The sequence below is a fragment of the Buteo buteo genome, chromosome 21, assembly GCF_964188355.1.
Source record: "Buteo buteo chromosome 21, bButBut1.hap1.1, whole genome shotgun sequence".
Taxonomy (NCBI): Eukaryota; Metazoa; Chordata; class Aves; order Accipitriformes; family Accipitridae; genus Buteo; species Buteo buteo.
The window spans coordinates 18,001,488-18,018,613 of NC_134191.1; the positions used below are offsets into that span (position 1 = coordinate 18,001,488).

The window sequence follows — 17,126 nt, forward strand, 5'->3', positions numbered from 1 at the left end:
ACTATCCTGGGAGATGGGCGACAGCCTCTGGCAGCATCTGGGTGCAGGCACTGGAAGGAGGCACTACCGGCAGGACAGGGAAGGAGGAGGAAGAAGAAGAGGAGGAGAAAGGAGCTGGGGAACAGCCACAGCAGCAAGGGCTGCCCAAGCATGACGCTCTTCAAAGTTTCTCAAGAGGCCTCAGCCACTCTTTCAAGGTTTGCGTTAAATCTGTCACATTAGCGAAAATACTGAAAATTACCCAGCTTGTGGAGGAGATGAAAGGCAGCCCCCTTCTGATCCCTCCATAAAGGAAGGGCCCCATTAACACCTAGTGAAATATTAGCCATTAATCAGGCTCCGTGCAAAATAAAACCATCCACATTTATCATTATTGGATCCTTAATGAAGTGATAATGGGAATGCTGGGGAGCTGTGATATTAATGTCTCCTAAGAGGCAAGAGTAGAGCCAAGGGCGGCAGCCAAGATTTTTAATTTACTGCCAAAACCTTGCGCTGTTAATAACGCAGTTACTTCTCCCGGCCATTAGCACTGTTTGGCTACAAGCAGCCCGCTTAGGAGAGCAAATCGACCCCAAATGCACCCGGGCTTTGCTTGCCTGCTCCCTGCCCAGTGGCTGGGTGTGTTTTTCCCAACATCTGTCCCTGTGTCCCCTGCCCACGTACAGGGATGTGGCCAGGGAGCTGTTGGCCATCTCCACCCATTTCCCTCCTTCCTGGAGGCTGGCTGTTTTGCTTTTCCAATAAAAAGGGAATGGACTGGGAGCGTCAAAACCAAGCAGCTCTTATTGTCCTCACTATTTCTATGACTTGTCTTGTTAGGTGCAAGCACCCTAGAGCCAGCATGGCGCGGAGCTGGTCCCAGCATGGCCCACACACTGGGATAACTTGGCGTGACCACAGTCACACTCTGGGTTTCTTCATTTGCCTGGGTAAGCTCACAGGATGCTAATATGCCATCCAGGACAGTGCGGGCAAGCTGCAAAGCCCTGCTCAGCTGTGGTGACTCACTCAAGTTCCCCATGGGAAAGTCATCGCTCCTGGCAGGCTCCAACAGCCCAGAGGCAAATCGTTACTTGGCAGGTAAGCAATGCTGTTGCATCTTTAGATGCAACTGTTATCTCACAAATCCTTGCAAAACCCGACCAGTGCAGCCCAAATGTATGCTGGCTCATGTGTGGGGTCTTTTGCTGTCAGTGAAGGCACTGCAGGTCAGAGGGAGCTGGCTTTGGGCTGGAGCAGTAACAGGCAATTCTGTGCTGAGCATTGCCCAGAGGAATAAAACAATGCCTTGTTTGTAAGGGGTGCACACACTCCAGAGCTCCTTTCCTCCCTAGGTAGAAGATGCGCAAGGTCCACCCAAGCAATCCCTCGGAAATGGAGCTTTGATCTATCCAGGCAGAAGCATCAGAAGAGGAAAAGTGTTTCTGTAACCTGGGTGTCCTTGGTCAACCTCCCCCTGTCCTGTTATCTCCTCATTAGAAAAGAAGGGACAAGAACAAAAACCGTATATGGAGGCCAAGCAAATATAGATGTGAAGTGCACTTCAAACAGCTCCATCCTTTCAACAAACTTTTTATTAGCATTCTCTCCTCCCCAGCACAAACTCTTTTAAATCATTAGTGAAAAGCCACTCTTTAGAAAGCAAGGACACTGCTCAGGGTACGCGTGGTAGGCATTTCCCAGGAGAAGCCAGTGAACGCTAGCCCAAGGTCTTCCGAACTTGACTGCAACGCAGCATGAGCAGCAGCTCCAGGGACTAGCACGGCGCTCAGCAGTGTGGCAGAGCCCAGGGGTATGGTGGGCCTGTGACAGCATGCCCAGGCTGCCACGCCAGACCTGCTGCTGAAGATGCCAGCGACCCTTCTGCCAGGCACCCCAGCCCAAAACTGGAGTCACTCTGGATTTCACTGGAGCGGAATCGGACAGGAAGCATTAACAACGTTTTGGAGCCAGCTTTAGCCAATTATCCTGGCCGCAGCCCATACTTTTTGGCTGTATCACTGCGCGTGTTAGTGCCCCTGCAGTGCTGGCATGCCGGGCGTGGAGGAGGCGACCTGCCAGTGACCTGCTAGTGACCTCCCGAGAAAAATGCACGGCACAAAGCAGCTTCTCCTGCGCAACTGCCACCTGACATTATGGGGGCACAGCGAGCTTTGTAACGCTTGGCAGGTTTTCCCAAGCAGATCTCAAAGCTGTTTGCCAGCATGAGCAAGTTCAGGCATGTTACAGAAGACCTTCAGACTCAGAGGACAAATGAGATGCGTGGATGAGTTTAAACCACTGGGGTAAGACCAGGGTTTTGAAATCCCCAGGCTTGTGCCTTGACACTACGCCTGGGCTGTGGCCCAGACAGTCCAGCTGCCAGCCTGGCATCGATACCGGGCCCCGTGACGGTCCTGCTGATATCACTTCTTGTTAGATATTGGCTTCAAAACCAAAGCAGGAGGTGTCGCATCCTCCTCAAAAATCCACCCTCCGATCCATCTTGGAGCTGGGCGCAGAACAGCTGTTCAGTGAGACACCACGACTCATGGTGTTGGCAGGACGGTGTATTTATGTCACGAGATGAGATCAGCCACACGGAGTAGGTCGGTCTGTCTGGAAAGAGTCTGAGTCAAGCGTGTCCTATTAAATTAGGGCTGGATTTTCAAAGTAGCTCAGCTCCCATTTAGGTTCTGTAACAAACAGGCAGATATTCAAAAGGAGTTGGACGTGTTGGGTCATACTGGCTGCTGAGCTGAAGTCCTTTAATATCTAGCCAAAACCGTCACTGTGCCTGTTGCTACAGGCAGAGCCCTTCTGAAAACCAGCTCCACTGTGGGCTCCACATCCTGGGAAACTCGGCTCATCTCTGCTCTCCCACATATTGCGCTGCAGTAGGTGACGAAACTGCAATAACCACTGCATCCTTATACATGCTGAGGAGCAGCTCCCTGTCAAAGCACAGCTCTGGCAGCTTTGCCCTTTGATCAGCTCAGCAGCATGGGTCAGGAGAGCTGAGCGTGAAGGTTTCCTTGCCTTTTGTTCTGTGGAATTAGCAGAGTTAATCAGAGTGACAGCGACTTCTGCCTCAGCGTAGAAGAAAGGTCAGTGGCTCAGGCTGGATGCACGACTGTTTTCTGGGCAGTTGGAAAACAACACCCTGAAAGCTCATAGCATACACACTGCTGGCATGGAAGGTCTCCTGACAGGAATCAGCAGGGAAGATGTCCCTGTGGAGGGAAGGAGGCTGGAGGAGAAGGGCTCCACTCAGCTAGCTTGCCACTGCACCTCAATCATCCCCCTTCTTATGCTGCACAGTGGATGTTTACCACCCTCTGTGTCACTGTCACTATGCACTGCTTTTGTGTCACGCATCCAGTATCAAGTGCGTCTCAGCCAACGTGCTCTTTAGCCACGCTGCTGGGTGTGTATCATGCTGGTCTTGGGGTCCCTATGTCGCCTCGGGTACCCTGGTGTGGTAGGAGCTGCAGGGCACTGCACTGGTGTGTGGAGCAGGTGCTGGGTGTCCCCTTCCCACCGCGTCCCCCCAGCACCTCTATGCCTCCAGCTGGGCAGGCCTTGCTATTGGTTTTACATCCTTCAGTCATTGTAATGCACTCCTGTGAACCTGCAAAAGCCCGCTGCTGAGCTGCTCTTGTGCTGGGGTCACTGGGGGTGCAACAGCCGCAGTGAGGGCTCTCCCTGGCAGCCCTACCATGGCCTCTATTTCCCCACATCTTTTAACTATAGTTGAAGCAGTCACAAGTGTGGTGGCTCTCAGAAGAAGTGTTAAATATGTCCTTCATGTCTGTAATGTGACCTCTTTCTTACCTTCCTCTGATCCCAATTACAAGTGCTTGCTTTTGCTGTGGACATCCACTCGTGTCTAATTAGTGGATTCTTTCTGTCAAAGGTATTAGCACCCTTGACAGCGAGCCCTAATTTAAGTAGTTTGTATTTGACTGCAGTGTTGATGACTTCATTTACCCCTGCTCCTAATTAAATGCATCTGGATATCTGCAGAGGGAGCTCTCATGATCTCTCTGTGGCTCTAATTAAAATGGTCTGGATGTCCATGACATTGGTGCCTGTTAAACCTGTCACCAGGAGGTGATGCCCACCTTGGAACTGGCTGAAGAATGTATAGGAGTCATTGTTGCTGAGAAAGGCCTCCACGTCAAGGCCCTCCTGCAGCGCCTCATCCACCAGCTCCGGGCTGCAGAAGGCCCCTGCTGCCTCTGTCGGCCCATCCTGCCCGTCCGTTCCCCCACTGAGGAAGACAATCTCACACCTGCCTGAGGTGCTGCTGGTCTCCATGGCCTGTGCCCTGTGCAGCCCCAGCCCCACACGAAGGGCCAGCTCCTGGTTCCTCCCTCCCTTGCCAGTACCTTGGAGCTGAACTGTGGTTTCTCCACCAGCCAGGATGCAGACTGGTCTTTCAGGCCCTAATCCTCGCAGGGCATGTAGAAATTCAGCAAGGTTCAAACCTGGGATCTCTAGCTCTGCGGCCAGCTGCAGGAGATTCCGCCTCACCTTGTCACTCAGGGGTCCTTCTCCAAGGCCGGCGAAGCCCAGGCAGACCAGCCGGATCAGCTGGCAGTACAGCGTGGCGATGCGGCTGACTTCACCACAGATTGCTGTGCTCAGAATCAGAGTGGCATAGCCCAGGCCCTCAGCTTGGCGTTTGGCCTCGTCTAAAGCCAGCGTGTTTGATCCGATGATGATGTTGCAAACGTGGGAGTAGTCTTCTGGAGCAGTGGGCTTGGAGGGAGAGCTGGACAGGACCGTTTCCACTGACTTGGGCAGGTTGAGCAGCAGGTTGTATTTGGTGAGTATCTGAAGGCAGTCTTGGACACTGTGGGAGCTGGCAGCAGTGGGCCCACTTGCTATGATGTCCAGGGGGTCACCAATAACATCAGAAAGGATGAGGCTCACCACCTACAAAAAGAAACGCCCATGGATTATCGTGGGAGGCAGAGACAGGTGACCGCACAAGAGCCCCGGCATAAGTGCTGCTCTGAGTTATGCTTGTGCCACCCTCATGTCAAAGCAGATGGAAACGGGGCAGATCTTGGCCCATTTTTGTTTTACAGTCCCGTGAGTGTCACCTTGTCCTTCTTGAACCTACAGATCTACAACGTCCTTTGATGCTGGACCATCACATTGGAAGATGTAACCCGTGACACTGCACTTGTCACGAGGCTGATAACCTAGTGTGGGTTCAGCGATGGCACATGCTGAGAACAGTCCCCAGGGGAGCCAAGGGTCAGACCCAGCCTTGAAAGCACTGTGATGGAGCACCAGCACGTTGGAAGTGCCTGCTGGGTGAGGGCTGAGGTCTGGTGAGAGTGGTGTGATGGGATGGCTGATGTTTGCCAAGTCTGAATTCCCTCTCTTCCATCTGTCTCCCTGAGAGTTTGGGTCCTCAGTGAAATCTAAGCCACAGAGTCCCAAAACAGTGTTGCAAAGGTTGTTCGTTCAGCGATGAAAAATCCCTGCAAGCACACTCAGGTCAGTTAATTAAACCCCTATTTTGAGGGCAGATGGGTGATCTCTGGGCAAGCAGGGGCTTCCCCTTGGTTACCTGTGCAGGGTATGCGAGCCGGGCTAGCCCTCCACCCTTCAGCAAGGACAGAGTCTTCCGGACAATATTCAGCTCCTGTATGGCAGCTCCTCTGGAAGCCAGCATCTTTGTGAGTTTCTCCTTCTCTTCAAGGAGGATGGGAGGGATGGGAGCAGGCAGTAGGGCTGATCCACCCCCTAGGATGCAGAAGAGATGGCAAGGACATCAGGACAGCAGGAAGAGGAGGACAGTCTTCACCAATGGGTTTTAATCACTGCTGACCTGCACTGTCTGCAGTCAGCTACACTTCACCTGGGCAGCGTAAACCTCACGGGACCAGGGTACAACGTGCCTGCAGGGTTGTGGGGATGACAAAGAAGGGCCAGCAATTATTATCCCCACTACCTGAGGCTACTAGTGTGTCACCAACACTGATTTTCAAGGGCTACCTGGATGGGTGAGGAGGGAGCATGGCCTCCATGACTCGCATAGCAGTCAGCGCTAAGCAGATGGAGACACTGCCTGCTTTGCTGCCTCCATTTATTCAGGATAGTGTAAAAACACCAGCTATGGCTGCAGCAAGATTGGAAACTGCTGAACTGCACTCATCTAGGCCTGGGAGGAAAGGAAAGGAGAGAGTAATGCAAAGGACAAAGCATGCCCAGAGTCCAGGGTGTTAGCCTCATCAATGGGAATCCTGTCTGATACAAGTGGGCATTGGAAATGTGGAAAAGAAGGCAAAGAAAAAAGGTTCTAATGGAAAAGTGGAATAGATGGAAAATACAGAGTAGAAAGGAGCATGATCTGAGCAGAGAGTGAATGTGCACAGAAGTACAGCTGAAAGCTACTGTCAAAAGGCAAAGCCTGCTCAGAGGTTTGAGACAAATCAGCATCAATAAAACATGATGAGCAAGAAAAACAAATGCAAATGCCTGTGTTTCAGTCAATAGCCAGGGATCTAGCTGAGAGGCAGGAGCAGTTGGGGACCGGCTGCTATGTGGGAGTGCACATGCATAGGGAGTCACAGCCACGGGGAGATCCTGTACAGGCTCCCTGAAGGGCTGAGGAGTCTCTTGGAGATCCCCGTAGCCAAAGGACAGGAGGAAGCCCAAGGGAATCCCTAGCAAGCAGCTAGATTCCAGTTGCTTGAGTGTTTACCTAACAGCACTACTCTCTCTGCACCAGATCAGGCTCCAGCACCCACAGAGGAAAAATCACTGAGCAGAGGAGACCAAGGGGTTTCTACAGAGCCGCTCCAAACCCCTGCATGCTTCTGCCCTGTGACACCCACTCACCCAGCTGAGCTCAGGCTGGGGTGACATCACTGCATCCCTCTGATGCACAATATCCTCCTTCCTTACACAACCCTGGTTCTGGGGACAGTCCGGGGGCCCAGCAGCCAGCACCTAGGGGTGTTCAGGGCTGACCCTGCAAGGCATGCAGCTCACTGTTGGAACCTGGGGGCCTCATTTCCACTGGTCAGGAAGCAGCAAAGCCCTGGGACCAGTCAGTCCCAAATCTCAGTTTACAGACTCATGCCGCTGCACAAATTTGGAGTATGCAAGTCCACCAACAGATTGCTTCTCCAAGTCTGCATCCTGAAATGTATGGAGGAGCAGGAAGAAAGTGACTCCTTGCCAAGGGGTGAGAGTAGCTACAGGCTGTGCCCAGAAGTGCCATCTCAGTGGTGGCACAACCGCAGCACCCAGCCTGTGCAGCTCAGCCTCTCCCCAGTGCTGGGAGGCAGCGTGTCCACTGTGCCCTCCCCTGTTGCATCCCTGGAGAAAGGCTGGCACGAGAAGGGAGAGGAAAAATCACAGAGGTGCAAGCGTCAGTGCTGAAAGGGCTGGCACGGCACAGTGTCTCCCCTGCAGCATGGCCATGTGTGGGCAGGCATCTAGAGGGCCACCAGCAGAGCCCATTCCCTGGGATCCCCACACTACCTGAGATGAGCACAAGGAGCAGGTCATCTGCGGTCAGGCCCTCAGTCAGCTCCTGTATGGCAACTGCTCCCTTCAGAGCCTCTGAGTCTGGGAGGTTGTTCTTGGCACCTTCGATGACCTGGATTTTGCTGTGTGGCTTCAGGAGCATCTCCCTGGCGAGGTAAGAAAGGCCATCACACCACTGACGTGTACCTACACAGGAAGTCAGGCTGCCACTCAGTAGGGAAATGGGCCTGGTGCACCAGAGGTGCACGGTGAGTGACCAGGACAGGGAAGTGGCTGAGTGCCTCTTCCCCAGGGCTGGGGAGGGAGCGCATCCAGTGCAAGAGACGGGCTGTGTCACTGGTGCCACCGGGACATGATGGTGGCTGAAGACCAGGGTGGTGTGGTGGATGGGGTGGGCACCAGAGTGAGGGCAGCTGGAAAGGACTGAAGGGGTTCACAGCAACATTCCACAGAGGACAAATCTGGCAGCCTACCCCCCCAAGCTGTCCACACACAGTCCCCCTTACTGCATTCCTGCTCGCTGCAGGCTCTCCTGAATGCCTAGTGGCACACTGATGATCCCCCGAATGAGGTGGTCTCCCAGGACCTCTTCTGCTGCCGCAGCCATCCCCAACACAGCTTTGCCAAAACCCACCAGGTACAGGTCCCTCTTCACTGGAAAGGCCTGGCCCTTCACCACCAGCTGAGGGCACCTGTCTCCCTGGAGCTTCACAGCCCTCTTCAGCATTGGTGCCGGCTGGACGGTGCCCACCGCGCTGCGGAATAGGGACAGTGCATGCTCACGGAGGGACATGCTGCACAGGGTGGCCGGGCTGACTCAATCTACTTGGTGGGGTGGGCTTGTACACACTCTGCTGACACTGGCAAGTCCTTGAGAGCTGGCGCAGCTGGCACCCTCCAACCTGCAAGGGAAAGTGAACACTAGCAGAAGAGACAGGGCTGTCATAGGGAGAGCATGGAGGCCAAAACATGAACCATGGAGAGCTCTAGTTCCTGTTTCCTCTAGACGAAGGTACCATATCAGCAGCATTTTCAAACCTCTGCCCAGGCAGGAGGGAGGGAAGGACAGTGTCACATTCAAACTACCTGTCAGCTTGTGGTTCCTCTGCAATCCCGTCACCTCCCGTAGGGAAGGTGAGCCCTGCCACCCAGCTTTGCTATCACTGTAGATTTGCCACTGGCAAGCCATCATTTCTATTTGCTCAGCATTTGATGCCTTTCCAAATTGTGGAAGCTGCTCCCTGTCCTGGAGAGAGCAGGGTGTCTGGGTGGAACAGCTTTTCACTACATTAACTCCCTTCCTTGTGCTAGCCAAATGCTGATCTCATTCTCTGGCTGCGCATTGCCCCATGTGTCCCTGCAGCATCAGGCACAGACTTGGGAGAAACAACAGGCTTGCTGGTTGCCTGATCCCTTGCTGCTGGTGGCCACAGAGAGACCAGTAATGAGGTTTCTCCACCAAACAGCAAATTAACACAAGGCTTCATTCGCCTTTGTTTTTTTAGTCCTCTCATTATCCATTAAAATCACATTTAGAGCCCAAATAAGACTTCAGATCTGGGCAAAGTTGCCAGCCATGTCTGTGAAAGCCCAACTGAGGTAGTCTCTACTGAGTATTAGCATTATATGCAACAGTTCTGCGTGTGGACTGCAAGATCTCAACTGCTCAAGGGCAGACACTTGTCTTGACAGAGGAAAGGCAGCCCCTGCCAGCACACATGCATCTATTCCCTCCTAGCATTTCTCCTTCCTTCTGTTAACTGGCAGCAAGTTCACTGCTGGTTTCTCAGGATCAAAGATCCTTGTGATCTGCGTCTCTCCTGCTCATGGCAATTACGGTGCAGGCAATTCAGACAGGGTGCCAGGAGGCGGAAGCAGCCTGGGCAACACGCTCGATCACAGACCCATTCAAATTACCTGAGGGAGTTAATCCTCTCTCTAGTAAATGGATGTGTTTCAGTGCAAGGCCAGCGGCTGGCTTCTTCTGGGAGAGTTCACGAGTCCAGAGGTCTCTTTGTCCTAACACTCCCATAGCATTGCAAGGTGTTAATCATTAAGCCAGACAAGCTTTCCAACAGCTCCTCTGGGTCTAAATCTGCCTTATTTTGCTGCAAGGACCCAAAGGCTCTGTGAAAACCTCTACACAACCACCTTCTTAGGCAATGAAACTTGGACACACTCCGAAATCTATCGGACAAGGGATTTGCAGGTAAAACTATACAGAGAATCATAGGTTTGCCAGAGAAAAAAATCCAAGAATCATTTAAGTTGGGAAATAGCCTTAAGATCATTGAGTCTAACCGTAAATGATTCAATGCTTAGGAGAAACAGATTTTAAAGGCAAAACCAAAGGCAGATAAACTACCTGTCTACACTCCCTTTAGATCCTGGTCAGAAGGACTGCCTTTTCAATCAGGGGGAGAGAGAAGAACAAAAGACAGCGTGTCCTGACCACTTTGTTACTAGACTCTTAACCTTCATGGCATCTCATGCTGCCAGCAGTTTAAACCACTGAGCCTCAGCCCTCTTACAATGAGGGCCAGAGTAACTGTGCTAACACCAGTGAAGTCAGCTGTACACCTCTCAGGAACTGAGATTAGCATCTCCGTTCCCAGCAGGTCTCTGATTCACCTGGCAGCATGGCGCAATCAGAGGAAGGTGTTACAAAACAGAGGTGCATCATGCCCCAGGTCGCCTCGTCTGAGCTGCAATACAGGGTTTGCAGAAGTGGTTGAAGAAAAAGGCTTAAATGGAGCCAGGGGAGTTTAAGAAAATAAAGCCCCAAAGCTTTTAACAGGCTCTGTCTCTGCTGTGATGTTTCTGTGCATGGCTGACCCTAAAGAACTAGGGGAATTGAGCACAACCAGACCTGCAACTGTGGCTTCTGTCACACGTGCCCTCCCAGCGGCTCCATTCAGCTCCAACTCCAGACACGACACAGCAGGCGCGAGTTGTTTAAAAGCAATCCTCTCCTACTGGAGCTGAAAAAAATAAATGCCAGCTTAAATCATCTGGCACTTGTGTACATACTGCTAATGCTTGCTCTGGAAAGCATTTCGCTACAATAGCAGGCATGTAATCTGTTTTCTGCACTCTGAACTCAGATTATATTTTAACCATTGAGGCCTGATCCAGAGTCTGTTGAAGTCAGCACACGTCTTTCCATTGCTTCTGAGGATTTTAGGGCACGCTGCCTGACACTGATCACAGTGCACGGGTGTAAACGCAGAGTAAATCCAGTGTAAAACCCCCTTGCACTCAGAGGTTATCCAACTTTACACCAACGCAACAGAGAGCTGAATTTGGCACAGACCCATTAGCTTTGGAGGTCTTGGTGTGTAACTCTACTCCTTGTCAGCTCTGATTAGACATGCAGGCTCACTGGAGGCTCCCCTTGGAATGGGGGTGCTGCTAATGATGCCACAAATCCATTTTTATGTAATTTATTTATACAGTCTCAGGCACTGGGTACTAAATATCATCAGGGAACAGCTATAAATCAGTGCTATGAAATACACTGTAGATATTAACAAAAAATAAAACTCCTACTTATTTTACTAGGGCTTTAAAAACAAGATCAAGAGAACTGAACATCACCCCACACCAAGGCATAGGCAGCCTTGGAAAGAAAAATAATCCAAATGGCAGCTCTCAGACTACCTCCATGAATGGTGGGTCTAGAAATGATGTAATTGCCAGTTAGCTGCTGTGTATTGCATGTGGGGAAATTACATCCTCACATCCCTGCATTTTCCCACTGCTGGCTGGGAGGAATCTGGGCTGGGAGAAGGGGCTGATGATGTGACTCATACTGCTTCACGCACTAATCTTTGTTCCCCAGATTCTCAGGGAAATCACATAGGGATGAACGAGCCCTCTTCTACATGGATGTAAGGCAACATGCTATAGGCACTAGTGGGTCTCAGGTTTTACACCTTCCCTTTGTCCCTGCTCGGGATGATTTGGAGTTGGGGTATAGATAGTTTTTTGAAAAGTTTTCTAGAAGTTCGCACTAAGCTTAGGAGGAAAATGATGCTAAGAATTGCCTGTTCTAAAGAGAGCAGGAGGACTGTAAGGGGTTTAGATTAATCCCCTTTAAATGAAAGCTTCCTCAGCTTTCATTGATGAATAATGTTCACCCTCTACATACTTGCTTGCGTGCATTACCACTATAAGCTCTTTCTTCATAGGGCTCCTCCTAAGTCTGCAGAAATTTCCACTGTTAACTCTCACAACAAAAAGCAGCAGAACCCCAGCTCCTCATTTTCCCCTTCTCTGGGAAAGAGGGAGGGAGAGGAGCTGGACTGTGATAAAATACAGGCAAAGCACTCGTTTGCATTACCTTTCATTAACTTTTTAATTAAAGCAATTCTGCAGGCAAGGAGCCAAAGTCAGAGGGAGACAGAAACAATCCAGCACTAGGGGCAGAAATGTGGTAAGCTGCCAGGTAAATTGGATGGTGGCATGAGACCAAAAGCATGGACATTGAGGGGCATAGTCTGAGCCATAAACTAGGAGTCACACTGGGGAGGAAAACAGTGAACAAATGAGCCGGCCATGCCCGTGCAGTGAGAAAAATGAGCCAGCACCTTGCTCCATGGCAGGTACTTGAAAGCCAGAAAAATATTGCCTTCTAGGGGCCAGTCTGCCATTGCTGGGCAGAGCTGAGCTATTCCAGGTGCTATGGTTGGAGGTTTGTTCAAGGGTTTGCCTCATAGGTTTGTGGTTTTTTTGAAGTTGGGGCAATTGGGCTTGTTGCAGGGCAACCCAATCACACATCCTGAGCGTTTCAGGTGCTGCAAGATTGGAGGATACTGTATATTAATGTTCTGGGATGGCTAATTTAACTGAGATCTTCAGGGGCCTAAATTAGTGTATTTTTAATGTCATCGGGACTTCTCTGGATTTCTCCCAGTGTGGCAGTGATTGGTGGCTGGCCCACGGTGTACAGGGTCAACTCCAAAATCCCTGAGGGGCTTGGAAAAAATTTGAGATGGCACTGGATCAAACCCCAATTGTTCGAGGATAATTTTGAGCTCAAGCTCTAAAAGACAGATTACATCTTTGTTACAGCAGTAAACTACCAGACACAGCAAGTTTCAGCAGTGTCTCTTGCTACTCGTTTTTCTTGCTACATGACTTTCTTCTGGCCTCTTGGTACGTAAATTACCGTTAGACTCACCGAGGCTTACCGCTTCCATTTTTCATGCATTACCATGGGAGTCTACCTATGAAGTACAACAGAGTGGAGATTTTACTGCCTTAAACTCCCATGTTCCCACTTACTGACACATCTTTTCTATCATTTGATATATCAACTTTAATTTGCCTGGTGAGCCCTGCTCAAACTCAAACTTGCTGCTCCAGATGGTCCCAAAAGCATTACAAGAAAATTTTCCAGGAGATGCACTGAACCCAGGAGGAAAACAAAGCAGTAAAGGTTTGTTCCAAGTGACTATTCTGGGAGGATTAGATGGGGGATTTTTCAAGACTAATCTCTTTAAATGAAAATTTCAGAATTTGATTAATTTTCTAATCTGCACATGGATTTGCATAAAATTACTGCACTGCCTCATTCACATTTTGTAAAAGAGAAAATGTCTGCAGCCAGGATGGACCAACTCATCACTGGTCAGCTGTGAAGGGTCCAGTACACAAGTGGGTGTGCAGGGACAGGGTGAAAGGTCATTTTGCCCTCAGTCAATGTGGTGCTCCTGCATCCATAACTGGGAAAGAGGGTGATGGTGGACAGAAGCAGTAAGATGAGACCAGAGATGCACAGAGGGTTTGCCAGGCAGGCAAGAGAGAAAGTAGGATGGAGTCTGAATGCCTTTGTTTCAAGAATATGCTGAGCTCTGGGAAACCCAGGAGTCCTAATTTCCAATACACAGCTTTCTGTATGTTCCTTGGAAAAGAAATATGTTGCTCTCATGACTGATTTACTCACCAGGAAAGTGTCAACAGGGTCTCTTTGCCTTTGATGGGGAATGTAGCCTAAGGCCAAACACAGGGAAGATAAGTGTTCTGTTCAGCATTTTATATATATAGATCAGTATCATTAGTAAAAAAATTAACTGGATTTGACATATGCATCTTACTAGTTTTTCTAGGTCACACTCCCTTCACTCTCTATATACCTTTTGGAAATGATTTTCCCATGCACTGGGGATTGCAGGGAAGAAAAATTTTTCACTAAAAAATCCTTCTGTAGCTCAACGCAGAACAGTACTACCCTGAAGCCAAGTCCATGCCAAGTCTACTTCCTTTCATGCTGTAATTTCTCAAACTCCCTATTCTGAGTCAACTTGCAATCAAAGTTGAGAGTCATTTAAAATACAGAGAAGGGTCATAGTATTCTAGAGAAGATGAAAAGTTGCCAGCCTTGAGGACTGAAATAATAGAAAGGGGTCGAAATTCAGTATTGCAAAATACAAGGTCATGCTCTTTGGGATTAATAGCAAAAAATTATGAGCTCCTCAGTTGGAAATAACATAAGAGGAGAAAGAGCCAGGAATATTAATCAGTCACGGGATGACAATTACAGCTGCCCTCTAGGCTGAGACAAGAGGCTACAGGGAAAGCGGAAAGTGGCAGATGTAATCTACCTTGACTTTAGTGAGGTTTTTGACACCATTCTTATGAGCATGCTGAAGAAGTGTGGGCTGGGCAAACACACTGCTAAAAAACAGCTTGACCACTGGGCTCAGAGACTAGGTATCAGTGGCTCAGGGTGTAGTTGACAGCTGGCAGTGAACAGGGACTCTGTTGGGGTTCATGTTGCCGCATGGCTTCATTCAGTGACCTGGAGAGTAGCACAGAGTGCCTAACTTGGGGGAAGTGCTGACACACCAAATGGTGGAGCCACCTTCCAGAGGAACTGTGATAAACTCAATGTCAGGGCCAACAAAAGCCTCATGACACTCACCAAGGAGACGTGTGAAGCTGTGCTGCTGGGGCAGGATGCCCGTGCATCAGGGTGAGCTGGGAACCAAGTGGTGCAACCAACTAAGGAGCAATCTAATAGCAGCTACCACTACTTGAAGGGTGGTTATAAAGACAGCAGAGATGAAACCTTCTTGGTAGTGGCAGAAAGTATAAGGAGCAATTGCCACAATTTGCAAATCAGGACGTTTGCGTTGGACATTAGCAAAAGTTCTTTATAGAGAGGGTCGCACAGCACAGTATCAGGCCACTCAGAGAAGCCGTGGTCTCCACACTAAGTGGTTTTCAGGATTTGGCTAGACAAAGCCGTGGCCAAGCAGATCTTGTGCTGGTGATGGTCCTGAACTGAGCAGGAGCACAGAGCAGGCAGCTCCAGAGGTCCCCTCTCCCCACGCTTCTGTGATTCCATGTTGTAACAGCAGGGACAGGGTTCAATGCTCCAGAGCATCATGCTTAGTTTCAAGAGCCCATAAAGAGATGCCAAGTTGTAGGATGCAAGTCCTCCACACCTCCACAAGCCTTTGGTCATAACCGTTACCCACAGAGAATCATCACTGCCAGCAGAGTCCAACAGAAATATATTCACCTGAGCAGTGCTGTTTCCAGAAGCATCTCTCTGAAACTCACATCCACCCATCTGAGCAAGCACAGGTCTGTCTGTATTGTGCAGGTTACGGTGGTATCTAATACAGAAATGCATAGGTAGAATGACTACATTGGATCAATATTACTCAACCAGCAATTAAACATTTTTTCCATTAATTAGTTTTGCAGGGGCATTATCCATAATTCCTACTTAATATGACATCTTGCTAGGAGATCCAATTATCCTGCCAGATAAATTCCAGCTTGGTATAAACTGACAAACTAAGTTCCAATGATTAGGAAGAAAAGCAGAAGAAAGAATAAAAAGGGAGTGACAAAATATCAAATCAACAACCCACGGTGTTATACAACTCTAAAACTTAGCTAAGTATTGTAGGTGTTTTGAAGTAAATTGTCTTATGATGGCATTGGTGAGTCACCTTCAGGGCCCACATGAGATAAGCCAGGCTTTGATCATGCAATTTACAGTGTGCAAGAGGCCTGCCATTCTGCACTTCTCTAAAATGTCTCATCACATGAAAATCAATTGTAGGTTTTGAACTGACCTGCAGTGGGGTAGCTGACCCTGAGACCCTCGGAAGTAATGAAGGTGTCTTTTGTCAAGTCTCCCTAGACTCCAGTGTGAAAATCTTGTCTCCGTTTCAAAGTAAAAATCAGTGAATCATTCTGATGAGCCAATCCCATCACAGCATGGAACGGTGAAATGTGTTAGACGTCTAAACCTGTAACGGTGAACTCTAGTAAGCAAACAGTAAGAGCAAGTAATCTGAGAAAAGACACTTGTTTCACCAAATCGTATATGCACATAAAATAATTAAGCACGTTGGAATGACGTGCAAGCAGATCTTTGACAATAGTTCCCGGACTTACTGTTGTTTGACCACAGGAGGGCAATATTATTCTAAAAGCAAAATCAAACTCTGTACTGGAGACTATGAAAGGAAAATGCAATTAACATTTATGAAGGCACCTACAGTTTATGTTTTTTTCTTTTGATTCTGAGTTTCTGGGGGACTGAAATGACGAAAGATCTGGTGTTCTTCTAAAGTTAAAATAGTGGGGTGCTGGAAATCTTCGGGGTGGGGGGGTAGAGATTCTCACAGTTACTGTTACACTCCAGCAGTAACTTTTTAAGTAAAGAGATATACAGAAACATGAACACAGAGCCTGACATCACGATAGAAGAAATTAACAGCTCCAAGGTGTCTGTATTGGAGCACCAGCCTCAAAAGCCAAGGCATCTTTTTCTCAAAGGTTACCAAAGGGTGTGCTGCTCATCTTTATCCGACGCCTTACATGGTTTAAGACTGTAGTGCTGTGGCTGTGGTGTTCCTCTAGTACTGCTCGGAGGCCAGTTTTTAGAAAAATAAAAAATACCGGGAAATAAAAATGTGTAATAACTGAACTGAAAGCAGGGGAAAAAAGAATGAGAAAGCGATCATTGTGTATTTCAAAGGAGCGGGGCCTGGCCCTGGCCTCGTAGCGGGTATAGATACAGGCAGGAACGAACCCAGCCGTTACGGAGCAGCCCCCGGGGAGGGACCCCCCCGCCTTGTCACTGCGGGTACCGTACGGGACCCGCCGGGAGGCCGCTCGCCCCCTAAATGCCGCTTTCTCGCTAGTTGCCACGGGAAACGCGGAAAAATACGTTAAATTCCGTATCGGGCATAGTACGCGCAGCGTAAAGCTCGCCCGGGGGTCCCTGAAGGCCGCGGGAGCGCGCAGGCCCGGCGGCGGGAGCGCGGCTTCACCTCACGTCCCTCGAGCGACGCGGGGCGGCCCCGGCCCTGCCCGGTACCGGAAGTGACGCCCCCCCCCAGCGGCGCGAAGCCGTTGCCCGCTCTACGGGATGACGTCACGCCCTCAACCCGCCTCCCCCCCACCCCGCGGGGGCAGGGCCGGGTGGGTAATGACGGCCCCGCCGCAGCCGCCCGGCCCTGCGGTCGCCCCTTCCCACCTCGGGCCCCGCGAGGGGCGGGGACGCCGGCAGCCAGCGCGGGCCGGGGGAGGGCAGGCCTTCCCGCCACACTCAACATGGCCGCCAGGCACGGGCCGCCCTCCCCCATCCCAGCAGGCCGCGC

At 50.1% G+C, this 17,126-nt stretch overlaps 1 protein-coding gene across 5 annotated transcripts; it reads right to left on the bottom strand.

Annotated features, from left to right (window-relative positions):
- Nucleotides 1-1,565: 1,565 nt before the first annotated feature.
- On the bottom strand, nt 1,566-17,107 carry GLYCTK (glycerate kinase). Of its 5 annotated transcripts, XM_075052921.1 has the most exons (9): nt 17,003-17,107; nt 15,591-15,767; nt 15,026-15,122; nt 13,445-13,491; nt 10,367-10,478; nt 8,004-8,399; nt 7,492-7,643; nt 5,570-5,745; nt 1,566-4,923 (listed from the first exon to the last, which is right to left on the bottom strand). In XM_075052921.1, the coding sequence occupies exons 6-9, from the start codon at nt 8,288-8,290 to the stop codon at nt 4,018-4,020; spliced, it is 1,521 nt and encodes a 506-aa protein (XP_074909022.1). In that variant the 5' UTR covers nt 8,291-8,399; nt 10,367-10,478; nt 13,445-13,491; nt 15,026-15,122; nt 15,591-15,767; nt 17,003-17,107; the 3' UTR covers nt 1,566-4,017. The 5 variants fall into 5 exon arrangements, with proteins under 5 accessions (XP_074909022.1, XP_074909020.1, XP_074909021.1 ...); XM_075052919.1 differs by lacking the exon at nt 13,445-13,491; XM_075052920.1 differs by lacking the exons at nt 13,445-13,491; nt 17,003-17,107 and adding an exon at nt 16,342-16,791.
- Nucleotides 17,108-17,126: the final 19 nt, after the last annotated feature.

Bases quoted from the DNA above. Each gene is read 5' to 3' on its own strand.
- GLYCTK (XM_075052919.1), bottom strand. From the start codon at position 8,290: ATGTCCCTCCGTGAGCATGCACTGTCCCTATTCCGCAGCGCGGTGGGC. The intron at 7,644-8,003 runs GTAAGGGGGACT...TTACCTCGCCAG, and splicing joins CTGCAGCGAGCAGGAATGCA to GGAGATGCTCCTGAAGCCAC. The intron at 4,924-5,569 runs GTAACCAAGGGG...TTCTTTTTGTAG, and splicing joins GGCTCGCATACCCTGCACAG to GTGGTGAGCCTCATCCTTTC.